Here is a 21,144-nt window from a genome sequence, read left to right on the forward strand (position 1 = left end):
CATACATGGAGCTATGGAGAGTATCTGTTTAACAGCTGAAACTCCCTGCAGAGTTGTTTGTGTAGTCTTTTGTGGGTTTCATCCCCCCTACAGCAGAACAGGATCCCAGATGTGTAGTGTTGTGGAGCTGCACAGGAGGCTAACCTTTCTCTTCCTAGGGATGGGCTCGTCAAAAAGGAGATTACTGGTTTCAGCTTCATCAATACTATCATCTGGCTGAGAGGGCATTCGAAAGGGTTTGAAGCTATCGGCAGACAGAGGCGGAGATGGGGTGGATGGATTGGACTGATCACTGGGTGCACTCCAGCTCCAGTATCCACTACTGCTGGTACTAGAAGGCACAAATCCTCCTTCTTTCCAAGATCCATTCAGGGATTCTGTAAGAACAGCAATGACAGGAATTAACAAATGTCATGAGTTAAAGCTAAGAAGATCTGTTTGCTTTTATCTGGTACTCAGTTACCATGTTTACCTTAGGCAGACAAAAGTCAGAGAACTCAGTTTGCAAAGAGGACAGACTGATCTTACTAACATTTGTTTCAGTAAAAAACCCACCTATGATACATGAAGAGGGGGAGGGTAGATCCCTTTTATGGACACCCAGCCAGCCAGTTAGCTATAAAGTCCTCCTTGAGGGCAGGATTGGATTTTTTTGTCCCTAAAAGGTTTGTGCATATGCTGTTTAATTGACTAGTGGAAACAGCTAATTTCCCTTTTGTTTTTTTTTCCTCAGCTCTTCCCAGGAAGGGGGGGTGAAAGGGCTTGAGGGCACCCCACAGGAAGAAATTCCCAAGTGTTCCTTCCTGGGTTCTAAAAAAGGGGGTGGGGGATTTGCACTTGGGAGGTGGCAGCATCTACCCATCCAAGGTCATAGAGAAGCTGTGACCTTGGGAGTTTAATACAAGCCTGGAGTGGCCAGTATTAATTTTTAAAATCCTTGTGGGCCTCCACATTTTGCACTCTAAGTCAATTTGTCAATCAGCCTTGACACCACCTTTCTAGAAAAGAAAAAGCTGAAGAGGGGAGACAAAAAACTATTCTGGAATATAACTATATCTGGAGCTGCCAGATAGCACGGTGATGAGTGCTTGATTCAGGAAAGCATTGAAGCAGATGCTTAATTTTGAGTATTCCTAGGACATACTGACTTCAGTGCGATTTAAGCATATGCTTCACTACAATCATAAATAGGAATGTTTTCCCTGAATAGGGCCCAAATTGATCACTAAAATAAATTAGATTAAAAAATCAAATCCCCTCCCTTTGACTGATAGAAACTCTAAATGTGCTATATAAATTCCCCAATCTTAAACTTCTGAGTATGCCTAAATCTCTGTTTTGTAATCCCAGACACCCCCTCCCCCGAAAAGAGGCACACACAGCCCCAAAACACTAACCCATATCCGTAAAAATTCTTCATCAGCCTACTGAACTGAACACCAAACAAACAAAAGTGCTCCAACATCAACCTCATGGTGTGCCAGTGTGTTTATGTATCAGATCTTTATTTATTTATTTAGATATATGTGTCCTGGGGCAGGAACCTTCCCCCTGCCCCCCAATACAATGCCAAGCACTCTGCTGGTGCTTAGCAAGTAAATAATAAAATTCAGTATTAAATGCGAGACTGGAATTTTTCCAAATCTGACACTACTTGCAATTTCCTGTCCCTCACAAACTCTTCCTTACTTTTTCACTTTTTAACACACAACTCTCATTCTCAGTGGCGGTACAGGCACAAGAATCATTTCCTTCACTCATTAACAAAAGCCTCATCCAAAACCCACTGAAGTCAATAGAAATCTTTCCACTGTCTTCCATGGGTTTTGGATCAGGCCCTAAAGGATGAGCAATTATTAAAAATATCCACTGCTCACAACACTGGGTCCAATCTTGCAAACATTATGCTCATGTATAATTATACTCACTTACGTGCTTAAGTGTTTGCAGGATCGGGATCAGAGTGCAAAATGCAGGCAAGTTAGTGAGCACCACAATTCCCTTTGAAAATGTACAAATAATTAGCTCATTGTTGACAAAGCACAAAATAAAACATTAGAACATAATGCAAAACTGTTTCAGTTTGTGGTTACAGCACTTCAGCATTCTTGTGTTTCTCTCCTTTTTTCTATTTTTTGAATGATTTGCACTTCAGTCCCATGACAAAGCCAAGCAGCACATCTGGTATCAGCTTGTGAACTTAGCACCATTTAAAAATGCTGTTTGTTCAGAAAAACAAAGGAGGAAACATGCTTTCAAATGTAATTTTCCGACACATTTATGGCGGCGCTTTGTGTTCTCTGGCTTTACAGCTTCCCTTTACGTTGGTGAGATGGAGATTTAATCAAGAAAAAAGTAATAAACAAAAGCAAATGACTGAATGAGGTTGACAAGAAGAAGAAAACAAGCACAGTGGGCCTGATTTGCATTTACACTAACACATTTGGCAGTGTAAAGGAGCCTTAAAATAGGTATAATTGTAATTTACTTCCACTTTAAGGCCCCTTTACACTGCCAGAGTGGTATAAAGGGGGCTAACCGTAAATGAGAATCAGGCCCAATATTACAGGTTTGTGGGAAAAAGGGCCATCTTCTGATCTAGTTTACACAGAGGTAAATCCAGAGCAACTCTGCTATAGAGCAGAATTTCACCCACCATTCTTACAAACGTTTGAATCAAAACTTTTAATTTAATCTTTCCACTATTTAGCAAATATTCAAATGGTATATGCAGAAATATCATAGAGCACTCAAAACTGCATCAGAATGAATATCAAACTCAGTGATCCATGACCTTGTACATATTAACAACAATTCAGTAGAACTTATCAACTGGGAAAGCTGACCAATTAGAAGCTACTAAAGAGCACGCGTTGATGCTCTCTTTCTGTTTTTAAATCGTTGGAAGTTTTTCAGATGCTAGGGTTGCGGGGACTATCTAAGTCAAGGTTTCTCAAACAAGGATCACCGCTTGTGTGAGGAAAGGCCCTGTCAGGGCAGTATGTCCCTCAGCCGCTTCCAGCAGCTCCCTTGGGCCCGGAGCAGCGATCCGCGGCCAGTGGGAGCCATGATCAGCCGGACCTGCGGACAGGGTAGCTAAACACACCGGCCCGGCCTGCCAGGGGCTTTCCCTACACAAGCGGCGACCTCTGTTTGAGAAACCCCGATCTAAGTAGCTAGATACACAGATTCCCAGACAGTGTATCTTTTATGAAAGATGAAGAATTGGCTTCAAAAGCAAGGGTTTCTCAAACACTTTCAAAGTGTGGACTCCATCTTAATAGAAAGATTGCTTTGTGGCTCACTCCCACCTCCTCCACTGATTCATGATCAGTTAATATCCCTGCTACAACTACTGCAATTGTTTACAGTAGGAGAGTATTTAGTACATAGTTAGCAGCTGGAAGTGAGGAGGAAGAGCCAGCACACATGACCGGCTAGTTCTCCATGGACCTCTAACAAGTGCATCACCACATCAGGATCTCTGCCACATAATATTATAGATTTTTAAACCTTTACAAGCCCTCTCAAACTATCATTGACGTTTTCTTATCAATTTCATTATCAGATGTTGAAAATACCAATTGCTTATCAGATTTAAGAACTGTTTTACACTTATGTTGTGTTCATGTAATCAAGTGTCTTATGGGTAGGGCCCTACCAAATTCATGGCCATGAAAAACATGTCACGGCCGGTGAAATCTGGTCTCCTTCCATGAAATCTGGTCTTTTGTGTGCTTTTACCCTATACTATACAGATTTCACAGTGGTGACCAGCGTTTCTCAAATTGGGGGTCCTTATCCAAAAGGGATTTTCAGGGCGGACACAAGGGTATTTTAGGGAAGTCATGGTATTGCCACTCTTAGTTCTGCGCTGCCTTCAGAGCTGGGTAGCTGGAGAGCAGCGGCTGTTGGCCAGGAATCCAGCTCTGCAGGCAGCAGCGAAGAAGTAAGGGTGGCGATACCATACCATGACATCCTTACTTCTGCACTGCTGCTGGTGGCAGCTCTGCCTTCAGAGCTGGCCCAGCAGCTGCCACTCTCCAGCCGCTCAGCTCTGAAGGCAGCACTATTGCCAGCAACAGCATAGAAATAAGGGTGACAGAATTGCAACCCTCCCTATAATAACTTTGTGGGCCCCCCCCACAACTCCTTTTTGGGTCAGGACCGTACAATTACAACAATATGAAATTTCAGACTTAAATATCTGAAATCATGAAATTTATGATTTTTAAAATCCTATGACCATGAAATTGACCAAAATGGATGGTGAATTTGGTAGGGCCCTATTCATGAGTTTGGTTGCATGTTGTCTGAGAGAAATTATCCTGGAAACAGGTGCACAGGATGGGAACTAAGGCCCCGATTTTTCAATTTTTCAATCTTTTCAGCCTTGAAGTTGTAATCAGGTCTCCGGGAGGAGGGAGGAGTCACAATTACTCTGCCTTCTCATATTGCTAAATGAGAAATAGGACCTGGATCTGTTCTGACTGGGGAGGATGTGGGTGGGTGGGGACAGTAGGGAAAAGGCTGAGAATCACTGCCATATTGACTTTATGTGTAAATTCTACAGATTATCAGATTATTTTATACAAACATTTCAGGATGGTCAGAAGATCCACCACTTTACTGATCCTCCTCTGGTCTTTCTTCTCATGCAGGGGTTGAGCTAGGGTTACAGATGCTAGATCAGCTCCACTGCCACTCAGAAGCCATATTCTCATGTATGGGCTTTTCTCCAATAGCACCTAGAGACCTCTACTAGGTCAAGGCCCAACTGTACTAGGACAGTATAAACACAGAGTAAATCACAGTCCCCTCCAGAGGTGGATTCTGCTCCTCATTTATCTGAACTCTCTCACTAGTCCTCAAGTTTGCCTCTAGCTCCCCTAATGGGTAATTATAATGGGTACAACAGGACAACTGGGCAGCTATTCTTTTCCAGTTGAATTACTACTACTGGGGCAGATAAGGATACTTTATCACTACCATATTTATTCAGATGTGTTATGTGCCTGCCACAAAATGGAAAGTAACTTTCAGATTCTCAGTATAATGTATTACTACCACTTCCTACAATCCCCCAAAGTACTATTTTGTAAGTTTACCATTGGGCCGTACAGGAGGGCTGTGAACCAAAGGGCTGGTGGATAAACTGGTTAGTACCATAGCTGCTGTCACTTTATCCATGTCCAGTTCTTCTGAAGATTTTCTGAAACACAGTGAAAGGAAGGCAGAAAAATCTCAGTAAACGACTCTTTCAGCAGTTTAATGGTAGGCCTAATCCTAGGATTGCCAACTTTCTAATTGCACAAAACCAAACATCCTAGCCACGCCCCTTTCCCAAGGCCCCACCCTGCCCCTTCCCCGAGGCCCTGCCCCCCACTCACTACATTCCCCCCCTTCTCAGTGGCTTGCTCTCCCCTTCACTGAGTTGGGGCAGGGGTTGGGCTGTGGGAGGGAGTGTGGGCTCTGGGAATGAGGGGTTTGAGATCCAGGAGGGGGTTTCGGGCTGGGAGGAGCTCAGGGGTTTTGGGTGCAGTTGGGGGCTCCAGCCAAGGGATCTGGAGGGTGGGAGGGGGATGCGGGTTGAGGCAGGGGGTTAGGGTGCAGGAGGGGGTATGGGCTCTGGGTGCGGGCTCTGGGTTGGGGCTAGGGATGAGGGGTTTAGGGTGTGTGAGTGGACTCTGGGCTGGGGCAGTGTGTTGGGGATGCATGTGTATGACAGGGCTCTAGTTGGGGTGTAGGCTCTGGGGTGTGGCTAGGGAATCAGGGATTTGGGGTGCAGGAAGGGGCTCCAGGTTTTGGGGGACGGTTCAGGGCTGGGGCAGGGGCATGGGTTTACCTTGGGTGGCTCCCAGTCAGTGGCACAGTGGGGCTAAGGCAGGTGCCCTGCCTGTCCTGACTTTGCCACAGTTCCCGGCCAATGGGAGTGCAGAGCTGGTGCTTGGGGTGGGGGCAGCACGTGGAGCCCTGTGCACCCCCTTCCCCCCCGCCTATGATCCAACCTGCTGGCTGCTTCTAGGGAACAGCACAGTGCCACAATAGGTAGGGACTAGCCTGCATTAGACCCGCAGCACCGTCAACTAGACTTTTAACAGCCTGGTCGCCGGTGCTGACTGGAGCCACTAGGGTCCTTTTTCAACTGGGCACTCCGGTCAAAAACTGGACGCCTGGCAACCCTACCTAGCCCACAGGAAACTGGAAGATGGCAACAAAACTACTTAAGGAGAGAATCAGAAAACAACCAGATCTGAAAGTTTGTGTCAATCACCTACCTATACTAAAGTTGACTACTTTTAGCAAATCAAAGGGAAAGATACTGAAAATGAAAAAGGGTTTGCATGAAAGATGTTGTGAACCTCTCTCTCTCTTTGTTACCACAGTGAGGCCCCATGATTTCAACTACTCATGTGCTTAAGTGCTTTTCTGGATTGAGGCCTAAAGAAACAAAAGTAGGGCAGGTAAAATAAACAGCACTCTCAGCAGAGTAACAGGATACCTGGAAGCACTCTTTAATTTCAAGCTAAAATTGAGTGGGACAGATTTTATTTTATTTTAGTTACTTCTGCTTAATTGTATTAAGTACACACACACACACGCTCTCTCTCTCTCTCTCTTTCACTTTATCATCACTTGGCCATTAGCTTAAAAGATCGGTTAGGTTACAGACCAGACCCACCAAGCAACCACCTGCTTTAAGATAAAAAAAAATCTTTGAAAATCTGAAAGATTCAGCCCTAGAATGATCTGCAGCACAAGGATCCACAGGGGACGGTAAGTCTACCAGGACAGGAATTGTGACAGCTAACTAAGGGGCCTGGAGTGGGCTAGCATCTTCCCAAAAGTGGGCAAAGCCTGCTGTGGCAAGGAAAGTGAGGACAGCTGATTTTCAGAGAGTTTCCTATATAGCCTGAACTTCAATTTAAAGCTACCCAACTGCCTGGCAGAACCTCTGAGTAAGCAGCAGTGCAAAAACTGCCTGGGGCACAGTGTCCCCTGCTGGTTAAGACAGGCACATTAGCAGGGATGAATCAAGCCTCTAGAATAGATATGTATTCAAGGCAGAGCTCTTGTTCCATTTTTGTGGCTGTAAAAGTGGCTCTCTTTATATTACAGTATACTTCAAATAGCATTTCCATTTACATTCTGCCAAACTACTCCAAGAGACAGACAATCAGGAAAATGTAAATGTATTGGAAACAAATTTCTGAAAATAGACTGCACCAAAACAAAACTACTGAACATCACTACCTGTGAATTCAGCTGTGACAGAGGAACTCTATCAAAAAGCAAAGAGAGAAAACACATCTAGGTGAGAGAACCCCCAAAATTCACATTAATGAACCAATAATGCCAATGACCGGATTTTGCAAATCAGTCAGCAAGTGCACACACAATAAAAAACAAAGTTCATGAATCACAGAATATACTTTGATAATTGAATTTGACAACTATAGATAAATTTCTATTATTATACTTCATAGCCCATTAGTACATTTACTGGCCATTAATTGTTAAAATAATGAATTCCTGGTAATTATTTTTAAAATAATGAGTTCAGTACAAGGCTTTGCTATTACATTTTTGCTGGGCAGTTGGGAGAGACTACTAATTTTTTGTGTGAATTTGGAAGTATGTAGATCAGCGGGGTTCTACTGCATATTTAAAAACAGAACAACTCTCTTGATATTTTGGATTAGCCACTTGTTGGTCAATCATTATAAAGTAATTTCATCCTGCATATGGGGCACTGTTTTATGAAATACAGGATTTAACTCACTTAATTTGTATTCCCCTCTTCCCCCTCCCTGCCCTTGTTTGTGTTTGCTTTCTGTTGCTATTCTAGCAAATGAGTTTGTTGACAGGCATGTTCATCTTAAGTGTATAGTTTATACTGGTGACTTTGCAGAAAGGGGATGGGAAAACATTTGGCTGGGCCATTCACTACAAGGCCCAAGATTTATTATGCAATCTGATTACTTCTGTGTCAACAGAGGATGGGAGGAAATTCTAGCCCAACAGAGGAAATGCACCAGGAACAGATGCAGGCCTTTGGGGAATGAGTTGGAGGGCAAAGGATAGCAGGAAGGGAAAAATCTGATGTTCCTTGACCAGGGTTGTCATATTTAAAAAGGGTTAATGGGATGACCCAGGCAATTATAGGCCTGTCAGGCTGACACTGATTGCAGCAAAGATAGTAGAACAGCTGATATAAGATTCGATTAATACAGAATTAAAGGATGGCAATATAATTAATGCCAATCAACATGGATTTATGGAAAATAGATCCTTTCAGACTAACTTGATTTCTTTCTTTATTGAGATTACAAACTTGGCTGATAAAGGTAATAGTGTTGATGTAATATACTTAGATTTCTGTAAGGTGTTTGACTTGGTACTGCACAACGTTTTGATTAAAAAACTATAATGCTATTCAGTTAACATGGCACACATTAAATGGATTAAAAACTGGCTGATAGCTATCAAAATAAAATTGTAAACAGGGAATCATCATCAAGTGGGTCTGTTTCAAGTGGGTACTGCAGGGATTGGTTCTTGGCCCTACACCATTTTAAATTTTTATCAATGACGTGGAAAAAAACATAAATTTATCACTGACAAAGTTTGCAGATGACACAAAAATTGGAGGAGTGGTAAATAATGAAGAGTACACGTCACTAATATAAAGTGATCTAGATCGCTTGCTAAGATGGGTGCAAGCAAACAGTGTTTTAATATGGATACATCTAAATATTTATCTCTGTGAATAAAGAATGTAGGTCATACTTAGGATAGGGATTGTACCTGGGAAGCAGTGACTCTGAAAGAGATTTGGGGGTCATGGTGGATAATCAGCCGAACACAAACTCTGAATGTATTGCTATGGCCAAAAGGGATGCATAAACATGGGAATCTTGAGTGGAATAGAGCTGGTATTTAACAATGGTGTGACCACCGCTGGAATACTATGTCCAGTTCCGGTGCTCACAATTCAAGAGGACGTTGATAAATTGGAAAGGGTTCAGAGAAGAGCCATGAGAATGATTAAACGATTAGACTCAAGGAACTCAATCTATTTATTTTAACAAAGAAAAGGTTAAGGGTGATTTGATTACAGTCTATAAGTACCTACATGTGTGCGACTCTAACTACCCTTGTATTCACCCCTACACACTATTGTAATAATCTTCGTACAAAATATATCTTGTGAGGTATCTTTTCAATACTAATAGCTCACTGATTAATAATACTCTTGTATGATGTATGTATGCAGTATTAAGAGAGTTATGTATATATGCTGGTGTTATGACTAAAATGTGTTTAAAGCAAGGCACGTTGAGGGAACTGGTAAACAGGTCTTCCCTAGACAAAAGAATGTATTTGCTTCTCTGACCAACCTGGTCATCAGGCAGCAACAAAGAAGGTACATTTACATATAAGCAGTAAAACAGGGCCATCCAACTACCAAGAGGAGGAGATTGCAGGAAAAAGAACAATTTGCATTTTAGCAAACACCAGCAAGGAAAGAAAGAGTATTCAGAGTCCATGTCACCTTCCTGACATCTTGAATAAAGTTTACTTTGAGAGGTAACCCTCAGAAGAATCCACTTCACAGGTTTACTGGTCTATAAAGAGAGAAGGGCTGAAACTCAAGTGATAAGCAATTGAATCAACACTGTATATAATATTACTATATTATAAAAGTGTATAAAGTGAGGTCTTTTCTGAAAGCTAATAACACACTGATGATTAATATAATTGTGAAATGCATGTATTATCACTATACGAGGAAATATGGATACTTAATTATATTATGCTTTAAAGTCTGTATCCAAACAGGGAGAACAGGTTCCCTGCCAGACAGGAGAGAAAGTAGCTATTTACCTCACTCCTATGAAAATGAAGCATGATGGAATCAAAACAATGGAAGCCCAATTTACATACAGAGGGATTGGAAGCCCACAGGAAGGGAAGAACAGCATGAGGTCATCCTCCCTCTTGAAACAAAGACACACTGGAATTTTGGAAGATAAGCAAGGACAGAAGCCATCTTTGGCATCCATCACTGAACAGCCCAAGAGAACAAAGCTCTTGCAAACAGAGAAAGATGGGTCTTTCAACGAAGGGGGGGGGTTGAAGTCTCTGGAAACTAAACACAAGTAAGAAACCTTCTTAGGCAAAGATATTTCACTTAGGAAGACAAGGGAAGCAGCTTCTTGTACTTACGTGGAAAGTCTTGACTGAGGGAAAGTCAGCCATGACTGCAAAGAAGGTTGGTGAGAGAAACCATCGTGTACAAAGCCTGTACCTTGCAAGACTAAGTTTTAGACTTTTAGATGTGTGTTTTCACTTATATTTGCTTGGAACCCTTTCTAACTTTATTCCTTTTACTTGGCACCACCGAACCTATGACTATTGTCAATAAATCTGTTTTATATTTTACTATAAACCAACTCTGTGCTGTGTTTGAGGGGAAGGGTGTATTTACCCCAGTAAAGTTAATAAGCTGTGATGTACTCTTGTGTCTTCAAATGAACAAAATAACCTTATTTTTCTCCAAACTGTCCAGGAGAGACCTGGACATTGAACACAGTTTTGGGAAAATTTGGGACTGGGTGTGTTAGGGTCACCTTGCTGGTTGTAACCAAGGCTGGTGGAAGCCAGAGTGGGGCTATAGACAGAGCTGCTGAACCAGGACGGTCTAGGACGCAGACATTCAAGTTGTGACTTACATGCTAGTAGGCTGGTTGAGATCATCCGAGGTTGAAGCTAAAGCAGCAAAGCATTGTACAGCACCCAGGCTTACAAAGCAAGTGGTGCCACAACCCCTTACTAGTCTACACTGCACCCTAGAACTGTTACAATGGGGAACAAATTTTTGATAACAGGCTCTTCAATCTAGCAATAACATGATCAAATGGCTGGAAGTTAAAGCTAGACAAATTCAGACTGAAAATAAGGTGTAAAATTTTAACAGCAAGGGTAAGTAACCATTTGAACAATTTACCAAGGGTCATGGCTGTTTTCTCCATCACTGCCAACTTTTAAATCAAGATTGGATGTTTTTCTAAAACACATGCTCTAAGAATTATATTGGGGAAGTTCCATGGCCTGTGTTATATAAGAGGTCAGACTAGATGATCACAATGGTCTCTTCTGGCCTTGGAATCTATGAATTTATGAAAAGAGAAGTCATCCTGCATCTTCAGTATGTGTTATCATTCCCTTGTGCCTGGTTAATGTACAGGAGCTTGTTCAATAAAGAAGGAGCAATACGAATATCATGCTGCCTCAATATCTCTTCCATATGATGCTGTCATTCAAAGTATTTTTCAGGAAATCTTCCTTGACCTTCCAGAATAATCCTTTGAGCAGTAACTAATCTAACAGAAATGCATCTTGATGATGCCTTAGCTTTTATAGAACTCTTTTCATCCATCAGTATATCTCAAAGCACTTTACAAAGGAGGACAGTATCATTTTCCCCTGTTTTTTAAAGGGATTCGTTTCTTTCCCAAAGCCTGAGACAAAATACAGACAAAAGGTTCAAAATGTATACTGTTTCTAATTACGCCCCCAATTATAGCTCACTCTTTGAGACAAATTAATTTTAGCATTCCCAAAACATGTCTTACAGCAGTGGTTCTCAAAGCCGGTCCACCGCTTGTTCAGGGAAATCCCCTGGTGGGCTGGGCTGGTTTGTTAACCTGCCACGTCTGCGGGTTCAGCCGATTGCGGCTCCCACTGGCCACCGTTTGCCGCTCCAGACCAATGGGGCCGCAGGAAGTGGTGCGGGCCGAGGGATGGGCTGGCCGCCCTTCTTGCAGCCCCGTTGGCCTGGAGCAGCGAACCGCAATAAGTGAGAGCTGTGATCGGACAAACCTGCGGACGCAGCAGGTAAACAAACCAGCCTGGCCCGCCAGGGGCTTTCCCTGAACAAGCGGCGGACCAGCTTTGAGAACCACTGTCTTAAAGTACTGTATGTAGCCACTGAGAACATCTACACAGAACAGCATCTACCACTTAATTTTTAGTAAAATTTAACCTATAGAAATTTGCCTCTATATAATTCCAAAATAATATTCAGTTTCCTTCTCCCAAGATCCTTCAACTATTGAAAGTTTCAAAGAACAGTTAAAAACTTCTAATAAAATAGATACTTTTACAATATATATATTTTTAATGTTGCAAGTCTATAATCCAGAAACTGCCAACAAATCAAATGGCCAAGGGCCAGCTTCATGGGACTACTCACATGAGCAAGAAGACTAGGACTGGGCCCTCAGAAATGATTCAGTCACTTTCAAAACTGACCCCAAGGGTAGTGGACTATTTTTAGCATGTAAGTGTTTTATCAGTCTGAGTTAATACATTCCCACACTTTTTGAAGCTAAAGAGTAGAATCAAAAATAAGCCACAGTTTCTAGACATAGTAACCGTATGATAGCCAAGGTATTTGGGCTGGTTACAGATTATGGGTGAGATTTTGTCAACCTTATTCACATAATGTAGTACCTAACTCTTTAAATAGCCCAACTGAAATCAATGGATTATTTAAAAGAAATAGCAGTATTCATTTTAAATAAGGGGTGAATGGTATTTGGCCCTGCAGAATTAATACAGTGGTTAATGGGCTGTAGATACTAGGTTCATAGGAACATAAGTATTGCCACACTGGATCAGACCTCTGGTCCATCTAGTGCATAATCAAGTCTCTGATAGTGGCCATTGCCAGATACTTCAGAGGAAGGTACAAGAATCCCCAATAGGTAGAATCATAGGGTTAAAAGGGACTACAAGGGTCTAGTCTAATCCTTGATAGATGTGTGGAATAATCTCCCTCAATGACTATCTCATCCTAATCCCTAATAGTTGGAGATTGGTTTAATCCCTGAAAAGACATATTTATATATAGGCTGCTAGGTAAGAGATTGAGATCCAGGACCTCCACGGTAGCATTTCTGAAATGCTTTCTGTTCCAAACACAAGGCCAGTTAGACAAGCAGAACTGCAGGGTCTCAATGTGTGGATGAGATGATGGTGTAGGGAGGAGGGGTTTAGATTTATTAGGAACTGGAGAACCTTTTGGGAAAGGGGGAGCCTATACAGGAAGGATGGGCTCCATCTAAACCAAAATGGAACCAGATTGATGGTACTTAAAATTAAAAAGGTCATAGAGCAGTTTTTAAACTAAGGGCTGGGGGAAAGTCGACATCCCTGTGGCAGAGGAGCATGGTTCAGACAGAGACATCCCTTAGAGGAGGATCTATTAATAGAGAATCTCTATGTCCTAGTAAGGAGGAGAGGATGGAAGATAAAATATGAGTAGGGTCGGATTAGAAACAGTCAAATGAAAAAGTCCCATTCAATTACATCACAAAATGGAAGACAGCTGAAAAGTGACAATTTTTTTAATTGCTTATATACAAAAGCTAAATAATAAGATGGGTGAACTAGAGTGCCTCATATTTAATGAAGATATTGATATAATAGGCATCATAGAAACTTGGTGGAATGAGGATAATCAATGGGACACAGCAATATCAGGGTACAAAATATATTGGAAGCACAGAACAGGTCATGCTGGTGGGGGAGTGGCACTATATGTGAAAGAAAGCATAGAGTCAAATGAAGTAAAAATCTTAAATCAATCAAACTGTACCACAGAACCTCGATGGATAGTAATTCCATGCTTGAACAATAAGAACATAGAAGTAGAGATATACTACCGACCACCTGACCAGGATGATGATAGTGACTGTGAAATGCTCAGGGAGATTAGAGAGGCTATAAAAATAAAAAAACTCAATAATATTGGGGGATTTCAACTATTCCCATATTGACAAGGTACGTCACCTCATGATGGGATGCAGAGACAAAGTTTATTGACACCTTAAATGACTATTTCTTGGAGCAGCTACTCCTGGAACCCACAAGGGGAGAGGCAATTCTTGATGTAGTCCTAAATGGAGCACAGGATTTGTTACAAGAGATGAATACAGCTGAACCACTTGGTAATAGTGACAGTAATATAATTAGATTTAACATCCCTGTGGTGGGGAAAACACCACAGCAGCCCAACACAGCAGCATTTAATTTCAGAAAGGGGGACTACACAAAAATGAGGAAGTTAATTAAACAGACATTAAAAGGTCCAGTGCCAAAAGTGAAATCTCTGCAAGCTGCGCGGAAACTTTTAAAAGACACCATAATATAGGTTCAACTTAAATGTACACCCCAAATTGCCACCACGGCTAAACAACAAAGTAAAAGAAGCAGTGAAAGGCAAAAAAAAGGCATCCTTTAAAAAGTGGAAGTTAAATTCTATTGAGGAAAATAGAAAGGAGCATAAACTCTGGCAAATGAAATGTAAAAATATAATTAGGAAGGCCAAGAAAGAATTTGAAGAACAGCTAGCTAAAGACTCAAAAAGCCACAGCAACATTTTTTTTAAATACATCAGAAGCAGGAAGCCTGCTAAAAAACTAGTGGGGCCACTGGACAATTGAGATGTTAAAGGAGCACTCAAGGATGATAAGGCCATTGCGGAGAAAATAAATTAATTCTTTCCATCAGTCTTCATGGCTGAGGATGTGAGGGAGATTCCCAAACCTGAGCCATTCTTTTTAGGTGAAAAATCTGAGGAATTGTCCCAGACTGAGGTGTCATGAGAGGAGGTTTTGGAACAAATTGATAAATTAAACAGTAATAAGCCACCAGACCAGATGGTATTCACCCCAGAGTTCTGAAGGAACTCAAATGTGAAATTGCTGAATTATTAACTGTGGTATGTAACCTATCATTTAAATCAGCTTCTGTACCAGATGACTTGAGGATAGCTAACTGACACAAATTTTTAAAAAAGGCTGCAGAGGTGATCCCGACAATTACAGGCCAGTAAGTTTAACTTCAGTACCAGGCAAACTGGTTGAAACTATAATAAAGAACAGAATTGGCAGACATATAGATGAACATGATTTGTTGGGGAAGAGTCAACAGGGTTTGTGTAAGGGGAAATCATCTCCCACCAATCTACTAGAATTCTTTGAAGGGGTCAACAAGCATGTGGACAAGAGTGATCCAGTGGATATAGTGTACCTAGATTTTCAGAAAGCCTTTTACAAGGTCCCTCACCAAAGACTCTTAAGCAAAGTAAGCTGTCACGGGATAAGAGGGAAGGTCCTTTCATGGATCGGTAACTTGTTAAAAGATAGGAAACAAAGGGTAGGAATAAATGGTCAGTTTTCAGAATGGAGAGAGATAAATAGTGGTGCTCCCAGGAGTTTTACTGGGACCAGTCCTATTCAACATATTCATTAATGATCTGGAAAAAGGGGTAAACAGTGAAGTGGTAAAATTTGCAGATGATACAAAACTACTCAAGATAGTTAAGTCCAAAGCAGACTGCAAAGAGTTACAAAGGGATCTCACAAAACTAGGTGACTGGGCTACAAAATGGCAGATGAAATTCAATACTGATAAATGTAAAGTAATGCACATTGGAAAACATAATTCCAACTATACATCCACTCATTGTACAGTGGCAGTCAAAAGAGCTAACAGACTGTTGGGAATCATTAGGAAAGGAATAGATAATAAGACAGATGAGAATCGCCTCATCTCAAAAAAGATTTTGGAAAAGATACAGAAAAGGGCAAAAAAATGATTAGGGGTATGCAATGGCTTCCGTATGAGGATTAATAAGACTGGGACTTTTCATCTTGGCAACAAGACGACTAAAGGGGCATATGACTCATAGATTCATAGATTCTAAGCCTGGAAGGGACCTCGAGAGGTCATCAAGTCCAATTCCCTGCCCTCATGGCAGGACCAAATACTGTCTAGACCATCCCGGATAGACATTTATCTAACCTACTCTTAAATATCTCCAGAGATGGAGATTCCACAACCTCCCTAGGCAATTTATTCCAGTGTTTAACCACCTTGAAACAGTTAGGAACTTTTTCCTAATGTCCAACCTAAATCTCCCTTGCTGCAGTTTAAGCCCATTGCTTCTTGTTCTATCATTAGAGGGTAGGGTGAATAAGTTTTCTCCCTCCTCCTTATGACACCCTTTAAGATACCTGAAAACTGCTATCATGTTCCCTCTCAGTCTTCTCTTTTCCACACTAAACAAACCCAATTCTTTCAGTCTTTCTTCATAGGTCAAGTTCTCAAGACCTTTAATCATTCTTGTTGTTCTTCTCTGGACCCTTTCCAATTTCTCCACATCTTCCCTGAAATGCGGTGCCCAGAACTGGACACAATACTCCAGTTGAGGCCTAACTAGCGCAGAGTACAGTGGAAGAATGACTTCTCGTGTCTTGCTCACAACACACCTGTTAATGCATCCCAGAATCACATTTGCTTTTTTTGCAACAGCATCACACCGTTGACTCATATTTAGCTTGTGGTCCATTATAACCCCTAGATCCCTTTCTTCCGTACTTCTTCCTAGACAGTCTCTTCCGATTCTGTATGTGTGAAACTGATTGTTCCTTCCTAAGTGGAGCACTTTGCATTTGTCTTTGTTAAATTTCATCCTGTTTATCTCAGACCATTTCTCCAATTTGCCCAGATCATTTTGAATTATGACCCTATCCTCCAAAGCAGTTGCAATCCCTCCCAGTTTGGTATCATCTGCAAACTTAATAAGCATACTTTCTATGCCAATATCTAAGTCGTTAATGAAGATATTGAACAGAGCTGGTCCCAAAACTGGCCCCTGTGGAACTCCACTTGTTATACCTTTTCAACAGGATTGGAAATCATTAATAACTACTCTCTTGAGTATGGTTATCCAGTCAGTTATGCACCCACCTTATAGTAGCTCCATCTAAGTTGTATTTGCCTAGTTTATTGCTAAGAATATCATGCGAGACCATATCAAATGCCTTACTAAAGTCATGATAGAGGTCTATAAAATCATGACTGGTGTGGAGAAAGTAAATAAGGAAGTGTTATTTATTCCTTCTCATAACACAAGAACTAGGAGTCACCAAATTAAATTAATAGGCAGCAGGTTTAAAACAAACAAAAGGAAGTATTTCTTTACACAACACACAGTCAACCTGTGGAATTCTGCCAGAGGACGTTGCAAAGGCCAAGACTATAACAGGGTTAAAAAAAAAACCTAGATAAATTTATGGAGGTTAGATCCAGCAATGGCTGTTAGCCAGGATGGGCAGAGATGGTGTCCCTAGCCTCTGTTTTCTAGAAGCTAGGAATGGGTGACAGGGAATGGATCTCTTGATGATTGCCTGTTCTGCTCATTCCCTCTGAAGCCCCTGGAATTGGCCACTGTTGGAAGACAGGATACTGGGCTACATGGACCTTTGGTCTAACCTAGTATGACTCTTGGCCTCAACTACACCTTGTGGCAATATGTTCCACAGTCTAATTTTGTGTTGAGTGAATTGATATCTTTCAGTTTCACTGAATTTCCTCTTGTTCTTGTGTTGAGATGAGGAAAACAGAAGCTCCCCATCTACCTGCTCTCTAAAATTCATTCTTATACTTTTAGTATGTTCCCTCTTATTCATCTCCTTTCTAAGATAAACAATCCCAATCTTTCCAGTTTCTATTCCCATGAGAGATTTTCCATTAATGAATTATCTAAATATTGTGCTAAATCCTCAAGCTAGCGAGGGATATGCTCAGTGCTGCTGAAAGGGCTCGAGTGAAAAGAGGTTCTAAATCACCTTTAGCTTCTCCTGATGATATGGCCGGATAGAGGACAGTTCAATAGCTGGTTGTAACACACTGCTGGGGACACCCAGAGCTGTGAACTATCGTGTTACCTCTCTGCCTCAGCAAGAGTGAGTTTTGCTGGTGATTAGACTGTGTGTCAGCTCCCTGCCAGATCAGTCCATCTTCCTCATCAGCAAACTCCTCAAGGCTTTCTCAGCCCAAACCTCACCTCAATGAACTCCAGCCTCCAAGCTCCTCAAAGATGTTTTTCTGCAATGCACAAGTCCCTACTACTGTACATTCACAGAAGATATTAAGTTCACTGATCTATTAAGTAGTCAGCACATCACCGTTTATTAATTTAACTGGTATAAATATACCCTCCCCTTCAAACACAGCACTGAATTGGTTTATGGCAAACGTTTATTAACGGGAGAGCAGGAATTTAGTGATACCAAGTAAGAGAGAGAAGGTTGCAATGGTTACAAGAATCTAAATGTAAAATTACAATTATTGCTCTGCATTTACATCAGCCATATGAAGAAGAAGATTCCCACTCTCCCATTACCAACCCTTTCTCCATCCAATACAGCCAACTAATCCATGGTTTGTCCTATGCTGACTGTGGCAAAGCAGGACTTCTGATCCTATCTAACAGTACTCCATAGTGTCAAAAAGAAGGACCGCTATGTCTTCCAGTCTGGTCCCATATATTTTACAGAGCCATTCACTGGATGGTTCCAACTACTGTAGTGTCTATCTTGCTGTTTAAGGAACGCAGTGCTGGTGATTTACTGATAACCTGCATTCTGTTGTCCAGCTAGACTTAGAATTGTTCCCTAATGCATTTTAGTTTGAGATGATTAATCTTTGTTTTAGGTAAAATTTTACTATAATAAAAGGTGGCAAAATAATTCCCTAATTTCATTTATATTAGCATCTCAAAAGCCATTTGTTGTTATGTTCCATTTGGAGGCCTCTCTCTTCTACGTTACCTGAGTAAAATTTGCAAAACTGTGCCTTAAACTGCACTTTCAAAACATTCCAAACAAGTATATGTCTGCAAACCCCACATGCTTTATAAGTCTGGATATGATGAAGTTGGCAGTGCTAGTGCTTATTGGAGTGGCATAAAACTGAAATGCTCACAGACTAAAGAAGGGAAAATAGCATTGTGCCTTTGCTCAGGAAATAAAGAATGTAAGATGAAGTACTGACATCTGGTGGAGTTTTGGACTACACATATTCTTTTAGTGAACTTTGAGACACTGTAATGTAGGCATGTTAGCCCATGGTTGTTTTGTCAGAGGAGTGAAGAGTCTGAATTGTGTTAAGTATTTTAAGAAGATTATAATGACTCATCTCTATGATGTGACAGTCCTAAAACATTGTATGTATGCCAGCTTTTCCAGGTTCATTTTCTATTAAATATCAATTCAGCCTTAGAAAAGTTATCAACAGACTTGTGGGGCAATCAGATTAAAACACAGGTTTAGTCATTTGCCTTTAGTCCTATATGTGGCTACTTGTAATAATTAAAAAAAAATTGCAGGACATTCATTGTGACCCATTACAGGTAAGGTTTGTTGCCTGATCTTTAGATTCTGTATTAATTATAGTGATTTTTTAAGAATCCCCAGTTATCACTTTGAGTGTTGATAGGTTCTTGTCCCAAAACCGGCCAAGTATTATTTAAATTATTATATAATTGGGAACCTTTATGTGCACTATAGAAACTCTTTTATATTTATAAATATAATTTATTAATACATTTTGCACAGTCACTAACACCCCAAGCTCATCAGACAGAGATACTACAGAATGTTCATCTGCACATCCGTATACTCGCACCATCTTTTGCAGAAAAACCTGAAATGTTAGCCACCATCTTCCTTATCATCCCCACCATCACCAATGGCCATCATTCTGGCACCTCCCAAGGACTATCTCTCTCTTTCCTACCACCCCTAGGCTGGGATGCCACTTTTATAATATATTACACTGATGCCGTTATGTTCAATGCATATTTAGTAGGGGATTTTTCCCTTTTTCCTTTTTTTGTATTTCTTCATCTTACTAATGTTGGAGTGGCTTTGTCCTACAGGTTGGTTAGTATATCAATGATCTCAACTTATTATCATATACGTCCATTCATTACCATGGTCCTTTTGTGGTTAGGTATCACACTTGATATTTCTGTCCTAACTGATTATTTCGGTTCTTTCCAAGTTTCAAGCTGTGGTGTAAGTTTAAAAGGGTATGAACTTAGGAAAACTCCATTGCCATCCTGCTTTAACACATCCTCTATGTTAAAGGTCACAGCCATATATGGACCTTATGCTTTAGCTCAACATACAGGATGTGGCCTGCAGGTCCCTTGTGTTACAGCCAATATATAATACAGAACAATGAACCTATTATAATAAAACAAATAATCAAAGCCATAAGAAAAGAAGACACTTATAAGAAAAGATATATAGGCAAGCAAGCAGGCTAGCCTTAAATGGATCTCATGTACCCGTTATGTATGTTAGTTTGTTGCCGGGACACTTCTGTGGTTGAATATGTACCTGTGGTCAGAACTTCCCCGTAAACTCTATTTTCAGCTCCTCAAATACTTGGGGTTTTCCGTTGGGCCGTTTATCTGTGCAAAATGTATCTGTTCATAGGTCTCAAGCCTTATGCTAACTTGCTGAAGCTAATGTCCTACAGGATACAGGCTGTAGGTTTCTTGCATTACTGCTGAACATAATGCAAAGCAGAATATAATGCAAAGCAGTAAATATAATAAAGGCAAACTAGTCCACTGGGCTACAGATTGCATAACAGTTTCCATTATAACTCATTGTTCTAAATTGCTCATAAAGTTATGAAACTTTTCAGCTGAAATTTTCTACCCTTGGTATATTCCTGAGGTGATTTTTTTGAGTTTGAACAAAAATTGTACAGTCATTTTTTAGTACAGAAGAGTGAAAAAAATCTATATTTTATATTATAAATAACCCCCCCAAACTGCTCTTGCTCTCTTGAAGAGTCTGCAGCCAAAATGAATAGGATTTGAAAGCTGAAATTTGGCATGATAATATCCTCCCATATATTCCAGTGAAAACTGGAGCTGATTTGTGTTAGGAGCCTTTGAAAAAAAAATCACAGTCCAGGTGGGATGCAGTGGTATAATAATAAGGGGAATGGGTGGGTTCTTTTTTATTATCTACAAAATATTGCTTTATTTTAGTGCTCTAGTTTGATATTACAAAGTAAATTTTATGTAAGAGTTTTTAATGTGGTTTGAGCTAATTAGTGTATATATTTATATTTAAACAAAATAAATATACAATTTTAGCATATGAAGATAGAATCCATAATAAAAATGAAGATTATTAGAAAGCACAAAAATGCAAAAACTTATTTCTGATAAATGTGCACTCTGTAATATAAGCTGTAAACTAC

The 21,144-nt window shown here is 40.7% G+C and overlaps 1 protein-coding gene across 8 annotated transcripts in view; it reads right to left on the bottom strand.

Moving 5' to 3' along the window:
• ZNF704 (zinc finger protein 704) overlaps positions 1–21,144 on the bottom strand; it is a 165,489-nt gene that overhangs the window by 42,449 nt on the left and 101,896 nt on the right. For all 8 annotated transcript variants that reach the window (XR_007772645.1, XR_007772642.1, XR_007772641.1 and 5 more), the window contains exons 3-4: positions 5,109–5,212; positions 145–377 (exon numbers count right to left, since the gene is read on the bottom strand). Coding sequence is in view for 3 of the 8 variants with exons in the window: in XM_050941068.1 (XP_050797025.1) it covers positions 145–377; positions 5,109–5,212 (337 nt within the window). In the remaining 5 variants the exon portion in view is untranslated. The remainder of the gene's footprint in view (positions 1–144; positions 378–5,108; positions 5,213–21,144) is intronic.

This window comes from Gopherus flavomarginatus, chromosome 2, assembly GCF_025201925.1.
Source record: "Gopherus flavomarginatus isolate rGopFla2 chromosome 2, rGopFla2.mat.asm, whole genome shotgun sequence".
NCBI classification, from domain to species: Eukaryota; Metazoa; Chordata; order Testudines; family Testudinidae; genus Gopherus; species Gopherus flavomarginatus.